At 48.1% G+C, this 27012-nt stretch overlaps 1 protein-coding gene across 1 annotated transcript in view; it reads left to right on the forward strand.

The window, feature by feature from the left end:
• RBM17 (RNA binding motif protein 17) overlaps positions 1-27012 on the forward strand; it is a 390734-nt gene that overhangs the window by 169307 nt on the left and 194415 nt on the right. Inside the window, exon 5 of the mRNA XM_069629662.1 lies at positions 11099-11196. Within this exon, the coding sequence (XP_069485763.1) occupies positions 11099-11196 (98 nt within the window). The remainder of the gene's footprint in view (positions 1-11098; positions 11197-27012) is intronic.

Genomic DNA, 27012 nt, shown 5'->3' on the forward strand with positions numbered 1-27012 from the left:
AAAATGCAATCATCTTGTAGTTTTGTTTCACCCCGTTCCACTTTGGAGGGGTCGAAATCTGAAGGGAGCCGCAGGGGTGGGGCATTTATACCACTACGTCCTAGTGGGGCGTGGGTGGCCCAAAACGACGTAGATGGGACACAAGTGTCGAACGTTTTCCTACGGGAAAAGGCTTTATAAGCTTACCGAGGGTTCCCAGTCTGTTGACGGGGAATATTCTAAGCATGTGAATCCATGAAAGATACCAATGCTGGAGAAATGGAGTTATAGGTAAACTATTCCCTTCCTTTATGCAACCTCAGAATCTGCAAAGTATAACTAGTGATATATAAATGGCACTACTGCGCTTGTGAAATAAGTCATTTGTGAACAGGATCTCTAAAGAGTATCCACTAACTCGCGCTGATTCTGGAAGTGTTTTTAAAGTATGTTTAATTGTTAACTACCTTGTGCTTTTTAAAGAACGCATATTTAAGAAGTGATGTTAAATGAAGAACTATTTATAACTGAAACCTTGAGTGTAAGTGTTACTTGGCTACTTGTATGTGCGACATTGCTACAGCTCCCATTTACCCTTCTTGAGATAGCCTGGCTACTCAGTCACACTACCAACTTGTTTAGTACAGACCTATACCAAAAGGTGGGTTACCTAATACCAAGAAATAAGTGTTGTGTAGTCTCAGTGTTACTTACCAATTCTTACTCAACACTGGTGGGATTGGCGTAGAGTGGTTACATTGACTATTTGTTCTACTTGTTCCGAACTAAACCAGCCACAAGGCTAAGCTTCACAATGTTAAGCAATTGTAACTTGCCAAATATGGATAACTTTAATGAGGCAGCCCTGATTATCAAGACAGTAGAACAACTGAAAGACGTGCAAATCCAGGGGCTTGACTTTGAAAGGAAAAAAATGTGAATGGATTGTAAGGTTATTAAATCACCAAAGTTTGGGCCTGTAACCCCTACTCGTCCAAGTAATGTGGAAGATAATGATGAGGATACTAGTTTAGAGTCACTCTAATCTGCAAGAGGAGTCGGAGGAGTCTCCAGAAGGGAGCAACCCTCTTCCACAGCCTCCCCCTGTACCTCGGTCACTTCCCATTAGGAGCCCAAAAGGTCAAAATCTAAACCCAGAATTTGTTTCTCTTGAAAGACTAAGACTAAGACTAAGATTGGAGATGGAGTCCAAGAAACAAAATGTCTAAGCTGAAAACCAACATCAAGAGGTGAAACTAAGGGAAAAAGAGATGCAGCATGAAATGGAAATGAGAAAGATGTACCTTGATTCTGCTTCCCTTTCAGGGTCCTCTAGGTCTGCTAGTGCCAAGAGGCCTCGCCTGCCCAAAGAAGCAGTCTGTATGTATGTATGATGTGTTGGATTGGCTGGGTACGTTTGAATACACTTATGGTCTTCAAGGAATATGCGGGAATGATATTCCATGGCTCATGTCTAGACTTCCCCCTTGATTGGCTGTGATGCTGTGATGTAATTGGGTACCAGTGAGAAAAAGGATTATGAATCCATTAATCGACAAATTCTGTAGGAGCTGCCACACTGGTCAGACTTCTGGCAAGAGTGGGTCCCAGAATGTGGCACCTTTTAGTGCCCCTCCCTGTGGTCGGAGTCCCTTTTGAGAGGGTGGGGATTTACTTTGTTGGTCCCCTAGACCCTCCAACTTTCACACTCAGACAACCTATTTATATTTGCTGTGGTTGACCATGCTACCAGGTATCCTGAGGCCAATGCTATGAGAAGGGTTACTACTCAGGCAGTGGCTAAGGCCCTCTTTGGTATCTTTACCAGGGTAGGTTTTCCTAAGGACGAAGTCATCTCTGACGGAGGATAAAACTGTATGTCCCACTACATGCAGACCATGTGGAAGAACTGTGGAGTGACTTAGAAGTTCTCAGCAGCCTACCATCGCCAAAGCAATGGGTTGGTAGAGAGGTTTAACTGTACTATGAAGAGCATGATGGGTGCTTTAGAGGAGCCCCTTAGAAGAAAGTGGGACCTTCTACGGTCATGCCTTCTCTTTGCTTATAGAGAAGTCCCTCAAGCAGGGGTTGCGTTCAGTGCCTTTGACCATATTTATGGTAATCCAGTCAGAGGCCCTTTGGCCCTGATCAAGGAAGGTTTGGAGAGTGCTCCTTCCCTACAGCCAGTGTGAGTCACTATGTGCAAGGCTTCAGGAAGAGGATGGCACTGATGATGGCATAAGCTTCAGAAAACCTGAAAGCAGGTCAGGCTCTTGTCCACCATTGGCATGACCACAAGGCCAACATGATGGAGTTTACTCCAGACCAGCCTGTCTTGGTTATGGTACCTCTCAACCAGGCCTACTAGGACATGGTACTCCAACCAACTCGCCGTACCGCGTATCAACAGGGCTAAGGCAGGAGGGATAGGCTTCCCATACCTTGCCATGAAGCTATGGAATGCGCTCCCCAATGCACTCACAGCTGAAACTTCTCTCCATACCTTTCGGAAAAACCTTAAAACTGCTATCTTTAACTAACCGCTTCATACACTCCCACCCCGTCTCAGCCTCCCTGCCATCATGCTTCACAAACTGCTTTATACAAACTGTACATAAGTATGCATGACTGTTACTAAGCTATGAGCACCCACTGTAACAAGTGCCATGATGCCTTCTGGCAGTTGCGCACTCTACAAATGTGAATAAATAAATAAATAAATACAAGGCAGATGGCCTTAAAGGACAAATGGATTGGACCCTTCAAGATTTTGGGTAAACCTGGAGAGGTCAACTATTTAGTAGACTTGGGCAACCCCAAGGAGAGGCCCCTAGGGTCTATCACACTAACCGTCTGAAGGTTTGTTTCCAGACCAGAACTACGTGCTTTGCTTCTAGCTTCTGATCAAGAGGAGGATGAGTGAGCCCTCTCCCTGATCTCCTTAGGGGACAACCCTCAGATGAGACAGTTGAAGGAGTAACGCACTTCAGATTTGACTGCAGCAACAGGAGGAGTGCAAGGCTCTGTTGAATCAGTTTGCCTCCCGGTTTTCACTGACACCAGTCTTGACCCCTAGGGGCCAGCATGATATTCTCACTGGTGACAGGCTCCCTGTTAAAAGCAGGGGTTATAAAATGTCAGAACCCACATAAAGGAAGAGGTCCAGAAAATGCTTGATCCTGGTGTTATTGAGCCACCTATAAGTCCATGGGATAGTCCAGTGTACTAGTGCCAAAAGCAGGAACAAAAGAGTTGAAATTCTGTGTAGATTATAGAGCTCTTAATGCAGTCACCACGGCTGATGCCCATCCTTTACCCAGGACAGATGAGCTGGTGGACGAACTTGGTTCACCAAGTTCCTCAGTACATTTGACCTTACCTCGGGCTATTGGCAAATAGCTCTGACAGACCATGACAGTCTTGCTTTCCTTGGCCAAAGCAAGACTGGCTCACGCCTTTTATCAAGGTGCATCTCGTCGCAATATCCAAGTGCACCAGGTCCCCGGGCAGACCTTCGCTGTGTCTCACAGGCTCGTCAAGGAGTTCATCAGGACGTTTCTGCCAGTGAAGGCCCCTGCCCCGGTTTAGGAGCTCAATGTTGTGCTAACTAAGCTCATGGGAGCGCCCTTCGAACCTATGCATCAGGCCCTGCTCAAGTTTTTCGTGGAAGACTGCTTTCCTCGTGGCTATGACCTTGGCCAGGTGGGTCGGGGAGTTTCAGGCTCTGTCTTGCAAGCAGCCTTACTTGCCTTTCAACACTTCAAAGGTGCAACTGCGTACACACACCCAACCTTTATGCCAAAGGTACCGTTGGAATTCTACCTCAACGAACCTTTGGTGTTACCTGCCTTCTTTATGAATCCGTCGTTACCAGCAGAAAGGGCTTTGTATTCGCTGGACGTTGCTCATGCCTTGGAAGTTCTACGTGGCACGAACAAAAAATATTCGGAAGACTTCAGTTGTTCATCAACTTTGGATCTGTAAATCAAGCAAAGGCCTTGTCGAAGGCTTCCATCTCTAGTTAGCTCTCCTGCTGCATCATGCACCGTCATCGAATGGCTATCTGGCAGCTGCCAGGCCGCTGAGAGCCCACTCCACCAGAGCCATTGCAGCAGTGACCGTGTTCCTCTCGCCTGTGCCCCTGCTTGACATCTGCAGTGCTGCTACATGGAGGTCCATGCACACCTTCACAAGGTTCTACTGAGTCGACTGGTATTCCAGGGGGGAGTCCCGAGTCGACCAAGCGGCGCTATGCAACCTGTTTGTTTGAGGTGAGTCTGTTCCAGAGGTGGGTGTGTATTGCTTCTGTTGAGCCTTGCCACCTCCCGTGGTTGTGTGTATGTAATCCTGTGTAATCGTTATTCATGAGCATTTGAATCCATACCAGACCCCATGCTAGAGAAGGTGTAAGTTACTTACCTTTAACTGTTCTCAAGCATGGGTCTGGCATGGATTCCCATGCAAACCCTCCCGCCTTTCCCCCTGTTTTATTTTATTTATTACACTCCGAAACCCTGGGGTATCACGCGAGGTTACAGACAGTTTAGTAATTAGTCATGAAAAAAGATTAAACATATATACAATAATACAAGGAATGAAAATGACAATTTATACAACAGATGAGCAGTATTTACACATTCTTACATTGTGGGTTTTATTGGTATTGGTTAAATAACCAAGTTTTTAGCAGTTTTTTTAAGCCAATGAAGGACACCTCTTTTTTGATGCTGAGCGAAAGGAAGTTCCAATGTTTAGGGCGTAGAAATTGGAAACTACTACCCACGGCTCTGGTATTTCTGAAACAGGGTGTTTACATGAGTAAGTGGTTATTAGATCTCAAGCTTCTAGAATCTTCTTTTTTAACTATAGCGTTATTTTGTAGTGGCATTTGAAGGCCGTGCATAGCGTTTTAAAAATGATTCTGGCTTTGATGGGTAGCCAATGGGAATCTCTCCTAATCTTGGAGATATGATCACATTTTTTTTATTCCTAGTGCGGCCTGTAATGCTTTGTTTTGTATTGATTGATATTTTGTGATGTTAGAGTTGGCTGTTCCGAGAAAGAACACATTGCAATAGTCAAGCTTTGATAATATCAGAGCCCTGGCCAAGGTAATGCAGTTTGTTGGCGTCAGAAATAGGCGGCTTAGGGCAATTAGTTTGGCGGTGTAGGATGTGGATTAAAAGTGTATTTGTGTTTGGCCATTGTGAGATTGGCGTTGAGGTAAACTCGAGGTTTTTATTTGTTTGAGTGCGGGGATTAACGTGCCGTCAATGTTGATGGCAGCGTAGTCTGGGTGGAGAGCACCTATTTTAGCTTGGGAGCCCACGATGAGAAGCTCTTCTCATCGTTGAGGTAAAGGCTATTCGGGGCCATCCAGTCTTATGGCATAAGTTTTGTTGATAGTGTCTTGGGCATAGTTACCTGAGAGAGGTATAAGGATCTGGGTATCATCTGCAAAATTGGTGTGATGACCCCCATTTCTAAGGCCAAGAAAAGCAGCTTTGTATATGCATTGTAGAGGTTTGGAGATAGACATGAGCCTTTGGGTACTCCAATGGGGACTGGGATGGGGTCTGCTGCTTCTTTACTCTGGAGTATGGAGACTCTGGAAGTGCGTTCGGCAAGAAAGGATTTGACCCACGTGGTGGCATCGTTTGAAAAGTTGAAATCTTTAGTTAGGGTGGTGCACAGTTTATTGTGATCCACAAGGTCGAATGCTGCGGATATTTATTTATTTATTCGTATTTGTTAAGCGCACAGGCAGCCCATAGGGCATCGTGGCGCTGGTTACAGATATGAACATGACTTCTTGTACATACCGAGAAGTCATAACTTAGTTGCAATAGAAAGGTTTGCAGATATGAACATGACTTGTTATACATACATAGGGGTCATAACTTGGATGCAAGAGAAAAGTAGTAGTTATAGGTGTGTAGCTGTGGGTGAGGAGGAGAGAGAGGAGAGGGTGAGCATACACATGATGGGGGAATTAGTTGAACAAAGTGGTTTTCAGTTTTTTTCGGAAGGTGGTGAGAGAGGTTTCTGCTCTGAGCGTGCTAGGTAGTGCGTTCCATAGTTTAGGTGCGATGTAGGGGAAGCTTATTCCACCTGCTTTAGCTCGCTTGATGCGAGGGACCCTAAGTAGGTTAGTGTGGCATTGTCTCGTTGGCCTATTGGTGTGAGATCTAACTAGCGTGTCAGACAGGTATGAAGGTGCAGTCAGGTTAATACATTTGTGTGCGGTGGTAAGTATTTTAAATGTAATGCGCTCTTTAACAGGTAGCCAATGTGCTTCCCTTCTGGCTTTCGCAATGTGGTCTCTTTTAGGTATATTGAGGGCTGCTCTTAGTGCATTATTTTGTGTTATTTGAAGTTTATTGAGATTGGAGTTGGAAGTGCCCGCCAGTAGCGCATTACAATAGTCTAGTTTGGCTCCAATGGTGGCTCTGGCAATGGATAGGCAGTTATCTTTAGTTAGGAATGGTTTGATTGCATTGATAAGCTTGGTGCTCAGGGCGGAAGCAGAGACAATGGAGTTGACTTGCTTCTCCATGGAGAGTGATGCGTCAATGTGGACTCCTAGTGTTTTTACCGAAGGTAGAACTGGGATGACACAATTGTCAATGCAGAAGTTGGTGAAGAGGGGGTCGAGGTTTGTGAGGGTGGGTTTTTGGCCGAGGATGAGGATTTCGGTCTTGTCTCCGTTAAGGCATAGACCGTTTGTGGCCATCCATGCTTGGATGGTGGCGTATATATTCTGGAGGGTGGCTGCGTCCTGGTGGTAGAGTCCTGTGAGCGGGAGGAGTACTTGGGTATCGTCAGCGTAGTTGGTGTATGTGATCCCAAGTGCGTCCAGTTTATCAAAGAGTGGTTTGGTGAAAAGATTATAGAGGGTAGGAGCCGTACATGAGCCCTGAGGGACTCCATACCTGATGGTGGTAGGCTCTGCGTTGGCTGTATTGGAAAACACTTTCATCACTCTACCTTCGAGGAAGGAGGTGATCCAATTTGTGGCTTGTTTAGAGAAATGTGCGGCCTGTGTGAGATGGTTGGTGAGGATGGCGTGGGCGACTAGATCAAATGCCGCTGAGAGGTCTAGGAGGAGCAGAAGGGCCGGCTTGCCTTTGTCTAGGATCAGGGTAATTTGATTCTTAAGATCTAGTAGGGCAGTTTCGGTGCCATGACCTTTGCGGAATCCAGACTGCCTTTTACCTAGGACAGAGTTGTTTTCTATGTAGGCCTGTATCTGCATATGTGCAGCTTTATCAAGGATTTTTAAGAGAAATGGAACCGTAGTAATAGGCCGATAATTGTTAGGTTGAGCAGGGTCCAGGGTTGGTTTCTTTAAGAGTGGGCGTACCCATGCCTCTTTAAGGCTGTCAGGAACATTGCCAGTCTTGAATGAGGCGTTAATGAATGCTGTGATGATTGGTGCGAGGGGGGTCGCACATTCTTTAATGATATTAGGGGGGCATATGTCGCCTTTACATCGAGATGGTTTGAGCTGTTTGAGGATGTGGAGAGTGTCTGACTCGGTGATTGGGGAGAAATCGAATTTGGAGGTGTGCTCGTGTTTGGTGTTATTGACGGAGAGGGTCTGCTGGGTGTGCAGTGCCTTAGAGTGTTCTGCTATTTTATTTTGAAGGAGGTCTATTTTATTTAACATTGCTGTTTGAATGCTGTTACACCAGGTCTCATCCTTAACAATCTCATCTGTGCAAATTGGGGGGATGGTGAGCTCTTTAAAGATGGTGAAGAGCTCTTTTGAGTGGGAGTTGGCTTCCAGGATACGTTTATTGTAGGTTTCTGATTTCGCCTGGAATATGGCATGTTTGTATTTTTTAGAGATACTGAGAAAGTCTACTTTGGTGGTGTCACATGGATTGGCCTGCCATGTTTTGAGGGCTTGGCGTTTACATTGGCGTAGATTTAATAAGTCCTCCGTGAACCATGAGTTGGAGTGAAACGATTTTTTTGCTTTTTTGTTTTCAAGAGGGGCTGCGGTATTGATGGCGTGGGTGAGTGTGTCTTTGAGGATCTCTGCTAGTATGCAGGGGTCAGAGGAGAACGGTGGCGCTAGGCAAGGGATGTTGAGAAGGGGACGTATATTTTCTGCTGTAAGTTTTTTAGCACTTCTGGCTAGCATGGCCGGTGCTGGTATAAGAGGTGTGGAGTAGGAGGTTATGGGAATGCAGAATTGAAGGAAGTTGTGATCAGTCCATGGAAGGGCTGTGTTGGAGTTGAGGGTGGAGCCACAGTTGTGATCAGCTACCCAATCTAGGATACGGCCTTTGTTGTGGGTCGGGGCAGTGACTATTTGTGTGAATCCTAGATCTGTGAGGTTTCTGGTGAGGGTGATAGCTTCTTTGTCAAGTTTATCATTATATCCAAGGTTAAGGTCTCCTAAAAACAATGTTTTGGAAGTTTGTTTAATGTTTTTTCCAAGAAGATGGTTGACTATGCCTTTGAAGTTATTGGAGGGTCCTGGGGGTCTGTATATGACATGAATGTTTACTGTGTCTTTGGGGGAGAGGGTGAGTTTGGCTGAGAGGATGTCAATGGGGTCTTCCCCTGTGGTAGGAGTCTGTCTTAAGGCTAGGGTGTCTTTAAAGATTAGTGCGACTCCACCTCCCATTTTTGCTGATCTGTCTTGTCTTAGGATCGTGTAACCTGATGGTACAGCTAAGCTGATAGTTGGGCCAGAGGCAGGGTGCAGCCATGTTTCTGTTATGGCTAATATGTCTAGGTCTTGGTTGGTGATGATGTCATTGACTTCTAAAGCGTGGGCGTTGAGTGAGCGTACATTTAATAGAGCACATTTAAGGTGTTGGAGCTTATTTGGTAGAGTTGGCTTGAGGTTGGTACTAGGGGTACAGTTTTTGGTAGTGTGAGTAGGCTTGTTAGTCGAGTGATATCTGACTTCACAATGGTCGTGTGGGGTTGGAGCGAGCTTAGGGGACCTGATAGGGTGCTTGCGGGTTGTGGTGTATGGTGGGCAGCAGGTCTTGGCGTGAGTGCGAGAGCCTAGGCGTGAGTTTCTAGGTGTGACCTGCATGGGTGTGGAGAGGAGAGCTAGATGGGGTATGCGTGTTCTGAGTCTGTATTGTCTGAGTAAGATCTCTGGAGGAGTGGCGTGTGTGGTGGTGTGTCTGGGCTCCATGAAGTGGCTGTTGGGTTGCCCTGAGGGCACGGAGTAGTCAGTAGTACTAGTCAGTAAGGTGTAGACTAGACCCGTGAAGAGGTACAGTGTGTGGCGGCAGTACATGTTGAGATAAGTTAGCGAGTAAAGTATCAAGCGACCATAAGGTGCTACACAATATCACAGTGGTCTCTGGGCGACCATAAGGTGCTACACAATAGGGCCAACAGAGGGCCAACAGAAGGAGAATGCAGACTTTTCCTGTGTCCCTGATGGTTTCCATCTGAATTTTCAAAGCAAGGAGGGCTGTTCTGTGATTGGGTCTAAAACCAGATTTTCTGGTTCCAAGGAGCTGGTTATGTTCCAGGTGGGCTTGGACTTGTATAGGCTATTTTTTCTAAGATTTTGAGCAGAAACGGGACTGTCGTGATTGGTCAGTAGTTTGTGGGCACAGTAGGATCTAGAGTGGGATTTCTTTAGGAGCGGGGTAACCCAGGCTTCTTTAATAATGTCTGGGACCAGGTTGGAGTTAAAGGAAGCATTGACAAAGTTGGTTATAATGGGTGCGAGAGTATGGGCGCAAGATTTGACTACTTGCGCCGGGACAGTGTCACCTTTACAGTTTGAGGCTTTAAGTTTAGTAATGGACCTTAGGGAGTCGATGGTTTCCTGGTCACTGTTGGAGCATATTCGTACAGGCTCTACTTACGCTGCAAGCAGTATCTAATTAGTGATCAGCTACTGGCAATTTTGAACCTGCATACATTTAGTACAAGGTAAGTTTAGACTGGTGTTCAAAATGGGCACCACCCACACTAGCTAATATGTGAACCAAACGATAGAACTGCCTACTTTCTTTCCCGAACCCTACTAACATGGCCGAAAGAAGCCTACACACATTAGATGTGCGGAGGGCAGTCATGATTTACCTGGACAGAACTAAACCACTGAAAAAAACAAACCCATTTTTTGTTTCAGTGGCTGCTGGTAGAAAAGGGGTTCTTGTCTCTAAATCAAGGTGGATTGTCAAATGCATCACACTCTGTTACACTCTTGCTAAGGGAGAACTGCCCTTCAAGCCTAGAGCACACTCTTCCCGTGGCACTGGGGCTCCCATAGCATTCATTGCAAATGTTCCCCCTAGAGTCCATTTGCAAAGGGGTAACCTGGCGTTCTGTACAAACCTTTACAAAAAGCTATTCCCTAGACACTCCTTCTAGGTTTGATTCTCAGGTGGGACAAGCAGTACTAGGACATCTTTTCACTACTGTTCCTTCTCACAACCCACCTCCAACTCGGTACTGCTTGCTAGTCTATGCACAGCATGTGATTCTAAGCAGAATAACAAGCATCAGAAGACATGCATTACTTACCGTAAAAGCATTTATGATGATTGTATCTGCTTAGATTTACATGCGCCCACCCTTCGTCCCCGCTCGGATGGAAGGAGCATGGACGTCTTACTACTTTCTCTTTTCTGTACTCGCTCACGATAGTCATAAGGCTCCCTCACGGCAGAAAAATACAATTGGAGGGACTTCTACACGTGAGGGATTTTGGGTACACTAAACGTCACATAGGGTTAGTGTTACTGGCACGCCCATGTCTACGTCCCATTTCGATTCTCGAAAGACTAGATGCAATACTCTGCGGTTACCACTGGATGTCGACTATATGCACAGCATGTGAATCTAAGCAGATACAATCATCAGAAATGCTTTTACAGTAAGTAATGCATGTCTTTTCATAGATCGTCAAGTAGGACAAACTGAAGCATTGTAAACTAGCGGTGAAGTATACTGTATTATATTAACCTTGTTTATAAATGTACTGTTCTACATGTCAGTTTTCCCAATTGCAGCCAAAAGGAGTACTGTGTAATCCATGGCTGATGTGCTCCGTTGTGCATTCTGTTTAAGAGGTTTACCCAAGCCAAAGCTGTTCTATGCTTGAAGTGGTCATGTTTTTCTTTGCCAGGAGACGTAGGGACAGGCATGAAGCCAGTGGTTTTTCGCGACGGCCAGATCCCGAATCAGATGACGAGGAAGAATATGAAAGAGAGAAGAGGAAAAGAAGTAAGGGACCATTTTTGCTTCCTTTTTTAAACCTCTGCCTTCATTGTTGTTTTCATGTACAGTCTCTTGGTGGGCCAGCTCTGTGCATGACGCAGAATAATGTATGGAAGCTTGTGCAGATATGCTGACGTGCGAACCATTTCAGTTACATGACTTTGGTTAGCATGGTAGTGTCTGGCAGATGGCACTTGACAGCTCACTGAAATCGCATGTACAAAACAGTGCAATTAGTAGAAATACGTTCCACAAAATGTAGCTAAAACAGAATCACATCTGAATTTCAAGTACTTGGCATTTCTGATTGTTCAGCAACCATGTTTAAAGAGTGAAGTAAACATTTGCCAAACAGCTCAATCCTCCTCTTCTCTCCGAAGCACATTCTTTCGAATGGATATGTCAATCCCACAGATTAATCTTTTAAAAAACCCTCAAGGCACAGAATGCTCTGCAAATGTTTCCATTGTAACTAGGTTTTCCACACCTCCACATCATCGGATAGTAGCAGCAGCATCAATTTGTGTATGTAGTGCTTCTAATGATAGCCCGTAGAACTTTTTTTCATTTAGTGACATGGTTTGGGATATTTTCTAAAGTCCATCTATTTAGGACTTTCAAAGAAACCCTCTGAGTTATATACAAATAATGGTTTATTTCATGTATAAACACAAACAAAGAGGATTCTTCAGAAAGAGAAGTACTATCATAATTGGCAAACACTGGTAGTATAGCTCAGTGGCAACACGCTCGTCTTGGAAGCAAGATGATGCAGAGCAACACTGGTTCGAATCCAGGCAGTACTTGTTAGGGAGATTTATAATTTTGATGTTTCATCCCCTCTAGACACCCAGCACCTTTTGCTGGACTTTTGGACCTTTTTCTTTCAATTCTGAATGAGTGGAGCTTTTTCCCCCCTCATTCATTCTTGTGGAGTCTGTCTTTTGAAATTGTATACTTTGTATTCTACCTGCACTATGAAGTCTGTGTTCTCCATAGCTCATAAAGGCATCTGTGTTTTTACTACTGCATCACACATCTCCTTATGGGCAGTGTTGCTGAGGACCCTTGGGGTACTCCTTTAAGATTCCTTTTTCTATATCCTCGTTTAACCAGTTCTTACACTTCGCGTATCTCCCAAAACTGTCACACACCACCTTCAGTGGCGTTCCAAAGGGAAACCTAGTATCCACCTTCTCTCTACTCCTGTGACCTTTTAGTCACATAGACCATCTCCTAGTTTGGGCTGGTGGACGTGTTCTACCAACTATTGTGTAGTTATACCACAGGCTATGTCCATAGCGTCGGTAGTGCAGTATAGGGGCACCCAAGTTCCAACTTGGGGCCTAATTTCTTTTTTCGCCATTACTAGCGTGATTTTTCTTTCTTACCCCTTCTACCATTCTGGGAGAGGGAGGTCGGTGTGTGTTTTTTGCCTTTGACAGAATCCCTTGTGTGCCCCTGCCTGGGCTCCAGAGTGTCTGGGCAGGAAGGAAGTGGGCGAGAGTCCTCCACCCATCCCCCACCAACCCCCCCGTCCTTTGTCTGCTAGAACAGGACCAGCTCCCAAAGGGGGGGGGGGGTCTGTCTGTCTGTTCTGATTGGACATCCAAATGCCCCTTTCTGTAAAATGCTGAGAGGGATTGCAGAGGAGTGTGTGCTGGAACTGTATAAAAGGTGAGGCTTCCGGACCGAAAAGCAACTCGACCAATAGAAGCTGAAGTAACTGAAGACAACCAGAGGCGCCTGCAGACCCTTTGCAACACAGTAACGTGACCACTGCTGTCCTGACCCTGTTATCTGTGCGACAGAGGATCTCCAAAGTGGATGTCTCCTTCCATTTGACTGCTGGGATCAATCAGTCCCAAGCCTAACTCTCAATTGAGCAATCTCCTGAGGGCCTAGGAGTTTCCAGAGCTGTGGAGCCCCAATACCAGGAGACCTGCTGCCCATTTCAAGTGCATTGTCGTGGAATTGGCTGAACCCATCCAAATCTTTGCTGAACCCGGAAGGAGATTCCTTAGATCGGATCCAACTCGTCTAGACCCCCTCATCTGAGTGTGGGACTGCAGGAAGCGAAGAAGATTGACCAGGCGATCCGTGTCGTTTGTTGGTGCTGCAGAAAAAGTGCCAAAACCGCAGAGTGAACCAAGAAGTTGCTGAAGGTTTATCTAGGTCTTCCCTCGAGACTGTTGCTGAGAGACCCCGTCCAATGTCCTGCCTTCAGGCTTCGGACCTAGCAATCCGGAGGTCGGGCCCAGAACTGCAACATCGCAAAGCCTCCAGCACAAACATTTCTTCTAACTTGAGATACTGTGGTGGGGGGGAAAGGTATTGCTTACCTGAATCCACCAAGTCGCTCCAGAGTGTTGGGGTCACCCCCTCTTATCTCACACTCGAGCCGCTGCTAGTGCCCTTCGAATCCTTTGCAAGATCTCCCTTGTTAACTTGCTGCTTCTATAACACTAGAGACTGGAAGAAACGCATAGGAACTCTTCGTATTCTGCTGCTTGTATAGACTTTGAGCCCTCTCCGAACTGCCTTTTGCTAGGGTTGCATTTTGGGACTTAAAATACTAGAATACTTACTGGGCGAAGAAACCCTCTCTAGAACCGGCTAATGTTACACTAGCTAACCATTTTCCTCCCTTCAAGTGACTTTGGTGTATTGTAGAGTAAATGTATTACTGTATGAACTGTCAAAATCCGCAGGTGCGCATGATAACCGATAATACAATATTGTCTTTTCACTTTCTCCAGCATTGGATCTTTCATGGATTCACATGCTTAGAATATTCCCCGTCGTCAGACTGGGACCCTCGGTACACATATATAGCCTTTTCCTATAGGAAAAACTTCGGACACTTTTGTGTCCTATCTACGTCCTTTTAGGACCCGCCTACGCATGCTCTGTAGGCCGTCCCAGTATAAGAGGCCTGCCCCCGCGGCTCCCCTTCAGATTTCAACCGTCTCCAAAGTAGTGGGATCTCCTCGCGTCGTCTTACTATTTTGTACAAGGTTGTGTACCTGGAGTTGGAGTTCGAGAACATTTTTCCTCCATGTCAGGAAAAGCGCTGTTCCGTCCATGCGCGACGTGCGGCTTGCAAAAAGTTTACGCGGGGGACGGACATATGGATTGTATATACTGCCTCCGCCCTCATCATTCGGCTGATAACTGCGACATATGCAAAGGGTTTTCTCAAAAGACCCTCAAAGACCGAAATCGTCGGCTGGTGGCATGGCTGAATGATGGAGCGGGGGCATACCCCCCTTCGGAGGTAGGCTCCACACAATCGGCGAAAACATCACACCGCGCTGCCTCGTCGGAACCACCGGCGAAGAAATCTCGACCGACGGAAAAAGAGTCATCTCGGAGTCATTCAGCTAGAGAGTCCTCGTCGAAAAAAATCGTCATCTTCATCAAAAAAGCATGACAAGGAAAGGCCGAAATCCTCCTCGGGCGATCACCATAGATCGACGTCGAGTAAAGGTAGGCCAAGTGTGGAAAAGGCGGGACCGCCTAAACCACCTGCTAAGTCACCGTCGTCAACGGCGGTCCAGTCATCGGCCACCCTGCCACTGACGCATGTGGTATCCACCGTCCCACCGACAACGACTCAGACGGTGGCCTCGTCAACGGGGGTTCTACAGGAAGCCTGGAGGCCTGAAGTTTTTGATCCGATCCCCCTGGATACCTTACCGCAAGAACAGGCTGTGTCGCTGTCCTCGGGGGGGGGGGGGGGGGAGGACGAGAGCGGGAGAATAGCTGTCCCGGCAGACCTAGGGCTACGAGTGGTTGACAAGTCGTCGACGAGGGGATCCGGTATACCGGTATCTGCCCCTCTTCTCAATCCCCAATCTGTTTTGTTGTTGGAAATTCTGTCCACGCTTCAGTCTTTGGTACAGTCGTTGGACCAGAGACTACCTCAGGCAAACCTGCCAGAGTCACCCGTCGACGAGCCGGGCCCGTCTCGTCCATCGACGCACTTACGCACGCCAATCTCAGCACTGGCACCCCAAGAGGAAGGTGAGCTGCCAGATTCGGAGTCTGACAGGGGAGCCATGTCGGATATCTCATCATCCCCCTCCAGGGATCCAACCTGGGAGTCAGAGGTGGAGTTAGAAACCCCAAGAAACCCAGCTCACCCGTCCCCTCCGGACGACATTGCATCATTCCATTCTATGATGGAGAAGGCGTGTAAGGAATTTGGTTTGTCCCAGGAAGAACAGAAAAAGGACTGTTTTTTTGTTCGACCACATGGGTAAGAGAAGGAGGTCTGGGTTCTCAATACCAATACTAGACCACGTGTGGAAGGAGGGGTTGCAGACAATGCGTCACCCCTTTTCGGAGCCGGCAGTGAAAGGATGCCTCGAGAAAAAGTTTAAGGCTCCACAGTCTACCCCCAAGTGTTTATCCTCCCAACCAACGCCAGAATCGGTGGTGTCGGCGGCAGCGAGGAAGGCGAAGGCCCAGCACAAGTGCACGACTCCGCCTGAAAACGAAGCAAGACGCCAGGATGCCTTTGGCAAAGTGCCATCGGTGGGAGCAACCACAGTAAAGGCTGCAAACTCTCTGGCTATTGTAGCCAGATACGACAGAGAGATGTGGCACAGGCTAGCGCTGTTGCTGGATCATCTTCCGGAAGAGCATAGGAAGGCAGCGATGTTACTTGTCGGAGAGGGTGAGGAAGCCTCCAATCGCGCAATAAACATTGCGGTGGACCTCGCTGAGTCAGACTTCAAGCAAGTCAATAATGGGGTCGTATTACGACAGTCATGGCTTAAGTGTACCTACTTCAGACCAGAGGTACAATACAAGTATTAGATATGCCTTTTGAGGGAGACCTTCTATTCGGAGAGAAGGTAGACTAGGCCCTAAAGGGAATGAAAGAGGACACGGCACGTTCATTAGGTGCCCTCCAGAGTGGCCGAAGCTACAAGTCTTTTCGTCCCTTTAGAGGGGCTTCAGGTAATTCCAGATTCTCTGCGTCTGGAGACAGATCCTTTGGCAGGTCGGCTTACCCCTCCCAGGGATACAGGCGTGCTTCCCAAATGGCAAACCGACGCCGGAACTTCCAGACGTCCAGGAAGAGACCATCCTATCCGTCGTCGTCGAGAGACCAGCAAAATAAAGATCAGCAGTGACAGACAACACACCGTTCTGGGGGGAAGAGTGTCGGCATATGTCGACGAATGGGAACGAATAACGACGGATCAATGGGTGCTGGACACTATAAGGAACGGGCACTCTCTACAATTCAAGCACAGCCCTCCGCACATTCCACCTGCGCTCACCGCTCATTCCCATCTGAGGATACTGCAACAAGAGGTAACTCATGTTAGCAAAGGGCATGATAGAATTAGTTCCAACATCACAGAGAGGTCAAGGAGTCTACTCAAGATACTTCGTAAAAAAGCCGAACAGCAAATGGTGTCCCATTTTAGACTTACGCGATCTCAACAAGTCTTTAAAGAGCCTAAAATTCAAAATGCTCACGCTGCAGGAAGTGATCGGCGCCGTTCAAGAAGGGGATTTTCTAGCGTCCCTGGATTTACAGGACGTGTACTTCCATATTCCAATGTGTCGGAAACACAGGAAATTCCTGAGATTTGTAATAGGGCGGACTCGCTACCAGTTCACGGTTCTTCCCTTTGGGCTCAAGACCTCCCCCAGAACTTTCACAAAATGCCTGGCCCTAGTAGCGGCCTGGCTAAGGAAGCAAGGCCACCACGTATACCCATACCTCAACGACTGGCTGGTAAGGGGATCCTCCCCAGCGTCGACCAACACAAGTTTGCAAGCCACCATGCAGCTTCTACAAGAGCTGGGATTTGCCATAAACTTCGAAAAATCCTCTCTGCTGCCATCGAGAACGTTGGTGTTCCTGGGGGCACAGTTCGAGACCCAGTTAGGGCTAGTGAAGCCTTCTCTCGACAGAACCTCAAAACTCAATCAGCTGGCGAGCCGACTACGACAAACCACCAGGCTCTGAGTGAGGAAATACGTTTCGGTCCTAGGGGCCATGGCATCCAGCATCCATCTAGTGGCAAACTGTCGCCTATTCATGAGGCCAGTCCAGGAATTCCTGGCGGACCAATGGACGCAGGCCCAAGGATCGTGGTCAGACAAGATGACCATCGACGACGACAAGCTGCTTCGAACCCTTCAGTGATGGCAGAGTTTCCACAATCTGAACAACGGTGTACCCCCTACAGGAACCGGAGTTTCAGCAAACCATAGTCACGGATGCGTCCCTAACCGGATGGGGAGCTTACATGGGTACGCTTCAAACGCAAGGTCGCTGGTCTCCAACGGAGTCACTCCTACACATAAACGTGTTAGAGCTCAGAGCAGTACGATGGGCCTTGAAGGCATTCCTGCCGCACATCAAGGGATCGCGAGTACGAGTACTGACCGACAATACGACGGCCATGTTTTATTTGAGAAAACGAGGAGAGACGCGATCAAGAACTCTTTCCATAGAGGCCCAGAAAACATGGCATTGGGCATTAAAGCACGAGATTTCCATCGTGACTCAACATCTCCCGGGAGTGAGGAATTTGCAAGCAGATTCCCTCAGCAGAAGCATTGCCCAGATACACGAATGGGAAATGGACACAGTTCAGCTGATGAAAGTGTTCGAGAAATGGGGTCACCCCCCTCTGGACGCTTTCGCAACCAAGGACAACAAGAAATACAAGCAATTCGCAAGCAGATGGCCTCAGGAGGGTTCCATGGGGGAGGCATTCTCCTTCCCATGGACGGACATGTTCATTTATGCTTTTCCTCCGTTCCCCCTCATACGGAGGACAGTACAGTGGATACGCAGATACAGTTGCCGGGTAATTCTAGTGGCACCGTACTGGCCGCGGCAACCGTGGTTCTCCGACCTGCTTCACCTGTCGCTGGAACATCCAATAGCGTTTCCGAGAGTCCCGAACCTACTATCCCGGGACAAAGGAACGGTGTGGCATCACGACCCAGACAGTCTCAACCTTGCAGCCTGGCTCCTGACTTTTCGGAGTTCGGTGCGTTAGACGTTTCGGAGGATTGTCAAAAAATTCTGCAGGCGGCTCGAGCCCCTTCTACCAACAAATCTTACACCTATAAGTGGCGGAGGTTCTGTGAATGGTGTCGAGGACAGCAAGGCCTACAACCGTTGACGGTGACGCCGGAACAAGTTCTACCTTACCTGCTTCTCTTGGTGGAGAGGGGATATCCTTCTCATCGATAAAGGTGCACCTGGCGGCCATCTCGAGGTTCACGAGGAAGAGACAGTCATCGCCTCTATTCAGCGACAGGCTTGTGAAACACTTCATGAGGGGTTTATTTCGAACTTTTCCCCCGGTAAAACGTTTCCCTCCAACTTGGAGTCTCAACACAGTGTTGGCAGGCTTAATGAAACCGCCCTTTGAGCCTATGGCCACGTCGGACATGAAATTCATATCGTGGAAGTTGGCAATTTGCCATCACATCAGCTAGGAGAATCTCGGAACTGCAAGCGCTGGTCGTAGACCCGCCATACTTAAGATTCTTTAAGGACAAGGTGGTCCTGGCAACTAATCCTACGTTCGTCCCAAAAGTTCCGACAGTGTATCACAAACACTCGTCCATTGTTCTCCCTACTTTCTTCGCGACCCCATCATCGGCAGCAGAAAAAGCTCTTCCTACCTTGGACGTTAAGAGGGCTCTGAAATGTTACCTACATCATACACAGGAACTCGGGTCTACTCGACAACTGTTCATAGCATATGGTCCGTCGACGAGGGGAAAAGCGATCTCTAAACAAGGATTGGCTCGATGGGTCTCATCGACGATTGCATTTTGCCACTCCAAGGCCGGAAGGCGGCTGCAAGGGCATCCTAGAGCCCATTCTACAAGATCAACGTCCTCCTCAGCAGCATTATGGGCAGGAATTCTGCTAACGGATATATGCCAGGCTGCGGCATGGTCCGTGCCCCACACGTTTACCCGCCACTACTGCCTTGCTAGGCAGCATGCGGACGAGGTGCAGATGGGAAGAGCTGTCCTGCGCCATCTGTTTCAGTGAGGTAATCTCCACACTTTGGAGAGTCTGTTTTCTACCTTTTGATGACCGTATACTTTATGTGGGTAAGGTTATATGAGTAAACTTATTCCTGCTGTACATATGCATTGTGTATTATGGTGAGGGTATATTACATTACATTCTCACCGCCGTTTCAGGTGTTACTGCTATACAATCTATTCTAAGCATGTGAATCCATGAAAGATCCAATGCTGGAGAAGGGAATAGTTTCTTACCTGTAACTCAATTTCTCCAGCATTGGTATCTTTCATGGATTCATATGCGCCCGCCAGCCTCCCCGGAATGCAATGTATTTGCTTGATAAGTTTAACCCTTCCTACTTTGGAGGGGCCGAAATCTGAATGGGAGCCACAGGGGCGGGCCTCTTATACTGGGACGGCCTACGGAGCATGCGTAGGCAGGTCCTAAAAGGACGTAGATAGGACACAAAAGTGTCGGAAGTTTTTCCTATAGGAAAAGGCTATATATGTGTACCGAGGGTCCCAGTCTGACGACGGGGAATATTCTAAGCATGTGAATCCATGAAAGATACCAATGCTGGAGAAATGGAGTTACAGGTAAGAAACTATTCCCTTCTAACATTGCTACAAATGTAACCGCAAACAAACACAAAAGTGAAAGTGCCCTTTGAAGTGTATTCCGAAGTGTTCTAAAGTATTTAATGTGTGTGTGTGTGTGTGTGTGTGTGTGTGTGTGTGTGTGTGTGTGTGTGTGTGTGTAAAAATATTTCTGAGGCTTGTGGAATCTGCTTAGATCACATGCTGTGCATAGGCCGACATCTAGTGGAAGCTGCGGAGTATTACAGTTTGTTTTTCGAAACTCGAAAATGGGCGTCGACACAGGCGTGCCAGTAATACTATCCCTAGTGTGACGTCCACTGTACCCAAGATCCCTCACGCGTCTAGGATCCTCAGATTGTTTTTTTCCGCCATACTGGTCGGAAGCATCTTGCGGAGTCCCCTGGCCTTAGCCATACTTTTGCTAATTATTGAAGTTTAAAATTATTTATTAACATCCTTCCCCACCCCAACGTCGACCCTCGACACTCGACGACGGCTGGAGAAGACATCGACCGTCGGCTGCTGCACGACGGATCTGGGCCTCGGAAGGCCGCTGGCCTCGGCCCGGGCCTAGTAGGCCGCTGGCCTCGGCCCTGCAAGTAGGGAGAGTGGGGGGTGGTACATACTCTTCACTCTTGGTATATAGGTACACCTTATATATTTCCTACACTTACCAGCCCGCTGCCTCAAGGTGCGTATGGAGGGTACCCCTTTCCAATTCTGCCCCAAGTGCAACCGCAAATACCTTTGGGTCGACGGGCACGCCACGTGCAATCTCTGCTTGCCGAGGGACCACCCCGAAGCAAACTGCAGAGCGTGTAGTAGGTTTAAGCCTAAGACACTTAAGGACCGTTCGACAAAGCGTTGGGCCCACCACGCCAGGCAGGCGGCCATGGCAGCGGAGGGCGCCTTCAGCGATGGCAGCGACGCCGTACTTTCGGACGGCGAGGGCATTAAGGTGTCGAAAGACTGCCGAGCACAGGTCCCTGACCTCGGAAGGTTGTCCGGCAGGGCGGCTATGGGGAAGACCCCCGGCGACGCAAGCGCTACACACCCTACACACACACTAAGCACACTAAGTCCAACCGAACCTCGACGACGTCGACTTCTCGGAAAGAGGCACAGATGGAACGGTCCGACTCGGTGTCCTCTGGGCGCTCTCGATCGAGATCGCCTCATGACGCAAGGCAATCATCCACTCTTGCCAAGAGTGCCTCGCTCCCTAGATTAACGGAAGTTCGATCGTCGGAAGACGAAGACGACTTCCACCCCCAGGCCGCGCTCCAGGAGACCGAGGCCGCAGTTAACACCAGCGAGGCCCCACGCTCGAAACACACAGATACCTCTCCAGACCCTCGACGCCAGGCGTCGAAAGTCTCGGGGGCCTCCAAGGGGCAGTGAAAACATTTTGCCATGCACGGGGAGGGGGGGGAAACAGCGGAAAGCACAGCCTTCCACTCCTGTAAGACCATCCTTCCACCCTAAGCAGACAGACGAACACAACTACTGGGACATCAACATCCACCAAGGGTACCCTTGATAAGTCCTCTAAGTTGCCTATTAAAGTCATACCCTGTTCCAAAGAATGGTCCAGTGAAGACATAGACAGGGTCATGTCAAGGATGTCTTCCTTAGCTGATTTTTATGACAAAAACCCAGAACATTTCCTTTCGTATGACCCTCAAGGGGCCACACCCTCAGGCTCCTCTGATCCTATCCCCCTAAGTAAAAAGGCCCGGTTCGAAAGACCTGAACCCTTCGAGGTGCAGCCTTACTCTACTCCATACTCTACTCCACACCCCAGATACCAAGGACAACCTTTCCCTGAAGGGGACCAGGAGTTTGAAATTATGGAGGAACAAACCGGGACTGAATACTATGCGGATGATGAGGACCTGGAGGAGGTAGATGATGAGCAGGAAATTTACAGAGTAGATTCCCCGGTAGAGAGCGAAGCCCCAGTTACCGACTCGCCAGTTGATAACCAGCCCCTCCTTAATGAAGTTCTCGCTCGCGCAGCAGAACATTTTCACATCGACACCCACGGTGTACAGGAGGAAAGGGACTTCGCAGAAGAGTTGGTGGGAGAGAGGAGGCCGGTCGCTCAGACCATCCCTATCCTTAAATCCATCCAACGTAGAATAGATCCATCCCTGGTGAATCCTAACCTCACCAGAGCCGTCAACCCCAGAGTCGAAAAACTTTTTCGGGCAGCCCAGTCTGACCCTCTTTATATAAGAGGACATCTTAAACCAGACTCCCTAGTGGTTACCAACACTCGGAAGAGGGCTGGGACACCCTTATCGTCGTCGGAAGCTCCACCCGACAAGGAGAGAAAAAAACTGTACGGGTTTGGCAGGAAGGTAGCCTCAACGTCCGCCTACCAAGCAAGGATTGCAAACTCCACCACCCTGTTGGCAAGTTACAACTGCCATCAATGGGAAGAGGTCGCGGCGCTCATAGCCTCTGCTCCAGAACCGTTAAAGGGCCAGTTGGCTCGGATCTCGGCAGAAGGGAGAGCCGTGTCTGGTTGCATATTAAAAGCAACTTTCGACGCCGCGGACAACGCAGGAAGATTGATAGCAGAAGGTACTGTTATCAAGAGACATGCGTGGTTACGGCAGTCGGGGTTCAAAACAGAAACCCAGGCTTCATTAATAGACAAGCCGGTGGAACCCCATCTATTGTTTGGGAAAGCGGTCGAAGACGCACTTAAGAATGCCAAGGACAAATACGAGACTCTCAAATCCCTTGGCCAGCTTACCAACAAACCCCCTAACCAGAGGGGGAACAGTAATTTTCGTCGCCCACGCGGCCAAAATTCACAAAGAGGCAACTATGCCCAAGGACAGGGTACACAATGGAACAACAACCAGCAGTCTACCCAAAGTTACGGCAGGGGTAACAAGAGAGGTCGTGGAAGAGGCAGAGGCAGCCCCAACAAGGGAGGTGGTACGCCTCCACCAAAGCAGTGACGCTCAGTTCAGGGTCCCTTCTCACGCAACCCCAGTAGGGGGACGCATTTCCAACTTCACCCAGGCTTGGGAAGGGATCACCTCAGACAGATGGGTGCTGTCAACAGTGTCCACAGGATATTGTATAGAATTACTGCAGCGTCCCCGGAACCACCCTCCACGACAAAGAATACACTCCTTAGAACATCAGAAGATCCTTCTCGAGGAGATCGCCATTCTACTAGAAAAGGACGCGATAGAACTCGTCCCAGGACACCAGGTAAACAAGGGTATCTATTCAACTTACTTCCTTGTGCCAAAGAAAGATTTGACAATGCGCTCAGTATTGGATTTACGGCCTGCCAACAAGTATGTCAAGCCCCAAAAATTCCGTATGACCACGCTACAAGAGGTAATCCCCCTCCTAAAAAAGGGGATTACATGGCAACCTTGGATATGAAAGATGCTTATTTTCATATTTCCATGCTCCCAGCGCACAGAAAATACTTGCGCCTCAAGGTGGACAGTCGCCACTACCAATTCAAGGTACTGCCCTTCGGGATAGCTTCAGCACCAAGGGTATTCACCAAGGTACTGGCGGTGGCAGCTGCACACCTACGCAGGGAGGCAATCCCAGTGTACCCTTATCTGGACGACTGGCTCATAACGGGGGAAACCCCAGGAATTTGCAGGTCAAACATTCAGAGGACTATCGACCTCCTCCACGAATTAGGCTTCTCTATCAACGAGAAGAAGTCAAGTCTGGTGCCAAGCACCTCAAAACAGTTCCTAGTAGCAATCCTAGATACTCAAAGGGTTGACCTTCCCTTCGGAAGAGAGAATTCGGAATATACTACTGCAAATTCCACATTATCAGTCAGGTCAACAAATAACGGTACGCAAAGCAATGCGGTTACTGGGCATGATGGCGTCATGCATTTACCTGGTCCCCCACGCGCGTCTGCGCATGCGTCCCATGCAGGAATGGTTGGCGAAACAGTGGTCTCAGGCAAGTGGTCAGTGGGACGATCTAGTGGTCGTTTCGCCAACACTCGTACAGAGCTTACACTGGTGGACAAGAGAGAATCTCGCAAGGGGAAAACCCTTTTACGATCCAGAAGTACAGGCAGTGGTGACTACAGATGCATGCCTGACTGGGTGGGGAGCTCACCATCTCCACCACACAGCTCAGGGTCTCTGGTCTCACTCAGTAGCCAAGAACCACATCAATCTGCTAGAGCTTCTGGCAGTATTCCGAGCGCTTCGGGCGTTCAAGCCCCATCTGCTAAACTTGTCGGTGCAGATCCGGACGGACAGCACGACAGCCATGTTCTATCTGAACAAACAAGGAGGGACTCGTTCGCCAAATCTGTCCAAGCTTGCCCAGAAAATCTGAATATGGGCACTCAGACGGAACATCTTCCTGTCATCACAACATGTTCCAGGGGAGCTCAATTCCCTAGCGGATGCCCTAAGCAGAGACTCCCTCCCAGAAGAACACGAATGGGTCCTTCACAGAGATATCGTAGAAGAGCTCTTCTCTCAGTGGGGTTTCCCCACTATAGACCTATTCGCCACAAGCGAAAACAAACAATGCCCAGGATTTGCATCCAGGTTCCCCCAGCCAGACTCCCAAGGGAACGCCCTGTGGATGAACTGGTCAGGGATGTTTGCGTTCGCTTTTCCACCAACTCCTCATCAGGAAGGTGGTGTACAAGATGAACAAGGAATCGATGACGCTCATCCTAGTTGCTCCCATGTGGGCGAGACAACCATGGTTTCCACACCTACGGAGGATGGCGGTGTGCGAGCCCATCAAACTCCCAGCCTGGTACAACCTACTGTCCCAGCAACAAGGTCAAACAGTGCACCAGGAACCCAACTCAATGAACCTGGCAGCATGGCTCCTGAGGTCATAGAGTTTGGCCATCTCAATTTACCACAGAGGTGTATGGACATCCTAAAAGAATCCAGGAAACCAAACACAAGGCACTGTTACTTTAACAAGTGGAAGTGATTCGTTATTTGGTGCCAGAATAAACAAATCAACCCAGTTGATTGCACTCCTTCCAACGTTGTAACATACATGCTCCACCTGCTGGACGCAGGTTTGAAACCTCTTCAGTTTTAAGCATGTTATACAAAAAACGACTATAATTATAATAGAAAAGCAGTGCAATACTTCTAGTAAGTAATCCACAGTGTAAAAGACTTATGGCAGTATGCAATTCAAGTTAAGTAAAAACCACTTTGTACTGAACTTTGTAGAATATTCTATTGCAGCAATAAAATGAAGTTACAAGACCAACCTAAGCAGGTAAGCACTTTTCAACACTTGTATAATTTCTTTTGGGAGGCCTTAGGCTTTACCAGTGCTTCCCTAACACTACCTAACAATATAGTCAAAATGTATCGGGAATCGCCAACAGTTGCCGCAAGGCTGAATTATAAATGTATCCTTAACTGTCTAGGTATGAGATGTCTGAAGGGGACACTGGGCATCAGTGACCTGTTGTAGACAGAACAGCATAAGGCATAAGCTGCTGAAAAGCTGGTTACAGAGCATTCTTCTGTAGCAAGTAAGTACTAAGCTTACGTAGGTAAAATTGGGTTCAGGGAAGCTAGCATGCCCTTTCTGAATGTGCTCAAGCGTTGGGTCAGGGCGAACGTGCATGGGCGAACACTCGAACGTGCAAATCGCCACCCTAGCAGCACATGAGCGGCAGAAAAGTATTACCTTGAGTCTCACAGTACATCAGCAGTGAAGATGATGCAGGCGGACGCCCCGACAATGTAGCAGCTGCAGGACCCGATCACTGAATTCGTCATCTTCTGACGAAAGAAGAGACTCGAAGGGATTTTGCAACAGCAGTCGAGTGGAAAGGCCCCCAGCAAAGGATTCTTTGTAGCTTCTCGCGGCTCTGATTTTTGGTGCCCTTTTCCAGACACCAGATGAAAAACTGTTACTGCCCGGTAGATTTGCCTCACTTTCTCGGTCCAGTACTTTGGTGAGGGAAAGGAGTGGAATCATACCTCTGGTGGTCCGCAAGGAGTCCATCAGCATTTCGGAAGACATGATCTCCTGAAGACAATGCACTGCATAATGGTCACAGGTCCCAGGGTATTGGTGGTTTGCAGCCCAGGAAGGTCGCAGGTAATCGTGGGATGGCTCAAAATACAGGTAGTCTCAGGGCCGATTATGCCCACCAGCCCAAAGGAAGGAGTCCTACTCTTTGGAACTCCTCTGACGCATGGAAGAAAGGGTCAGCACAGCAACGGCCACTCAGGCCTCTCTGGAAGTAACTGCAGGCATCTTCTCTTCGTAATTTAGTTCCAGTGGGCGACTGTATGTGCACCAGGAATCCAGCCTCTTATATAGGAACCCAGCCAATCCTCATCCGTGCCACATTCAAACTTTGGGGGGAGGCTGTCCTTTCAGGGCAGCCAGCTTCCCGGTTGGGGCTTGTTCCAGGCAGACATGCTAGAGGACAAAGAGCAGAGTTTAGGGATCCTCCTCTGCTTTAAGTCCTCACAGACACACTGGCGTCTTGGCAAGCTTCTCAATGGATTTGCGCCGAAGACAAAAGTACGAAAAGGACCCCCTCCCACAAGCAACCAAGAAGTGGCAAAAAAAGAAGGGTCAGTGGTGACCCTTCTGTGCATTCCCGTGGCTGTGAGATCCGCCTGTGAGTAAAAATTACACAAGTCTGTAGGGCATGCCCTCTTTCACCGCCCATTCCGGTATGCTTGTCACTGTAACATAAATGTTACAGGAGCAGTGAGAAAGGGGATACACTTTAACCCCTCAGAACTCCACATTAGGTGGTGTTTTCCAATCGCACAATGGAAAATGTAGTAGGATAAAATGTATCCCCCCTACATGTGTTCTTACAAGGAGAATGAAAGAAAATAAAGGGAATGCCGAGGTGCTCCCCAGCAACACTGCACAGAAAGTGATGTGTGCTGCAAAAGTCAATTTCAGGTGCCTATTAAGTTGGAGGAAAGCAAAGTATGGGGAGAGAAAAAATGACTCCCATTGTTTGAGTAAAAGATTGGTGGGCGGTTGGAGGTTGACAGATGAAAAAGATATTAACACATAAATGCAATCTATCGAACGGAAATCTAATTCAGGGAAAGTTTTCACCCACCCCAAACCAGGCGTGCAGGACTTTCCTTTATTTCATAAAGTTCTTTTTATGAATCTGGGACCCCAGTTTAACAGAATTGATTACACAGACTC

Source organism: Ambystoma mexicanum, chromosome 12, assembly GCF_040938575.1.
Source record: "Ambystoma mexicanum isolate Mex_15411 chromosome 12, UKY_AmexF1_1, whole genome shotgun sequence".
Lineage (NCBI taxonomy): Eukaryota > Metazoa > Chordata > Amphibia > Caudata > Ambystomatidae > Ambystoma > Ambystoma mexicanum.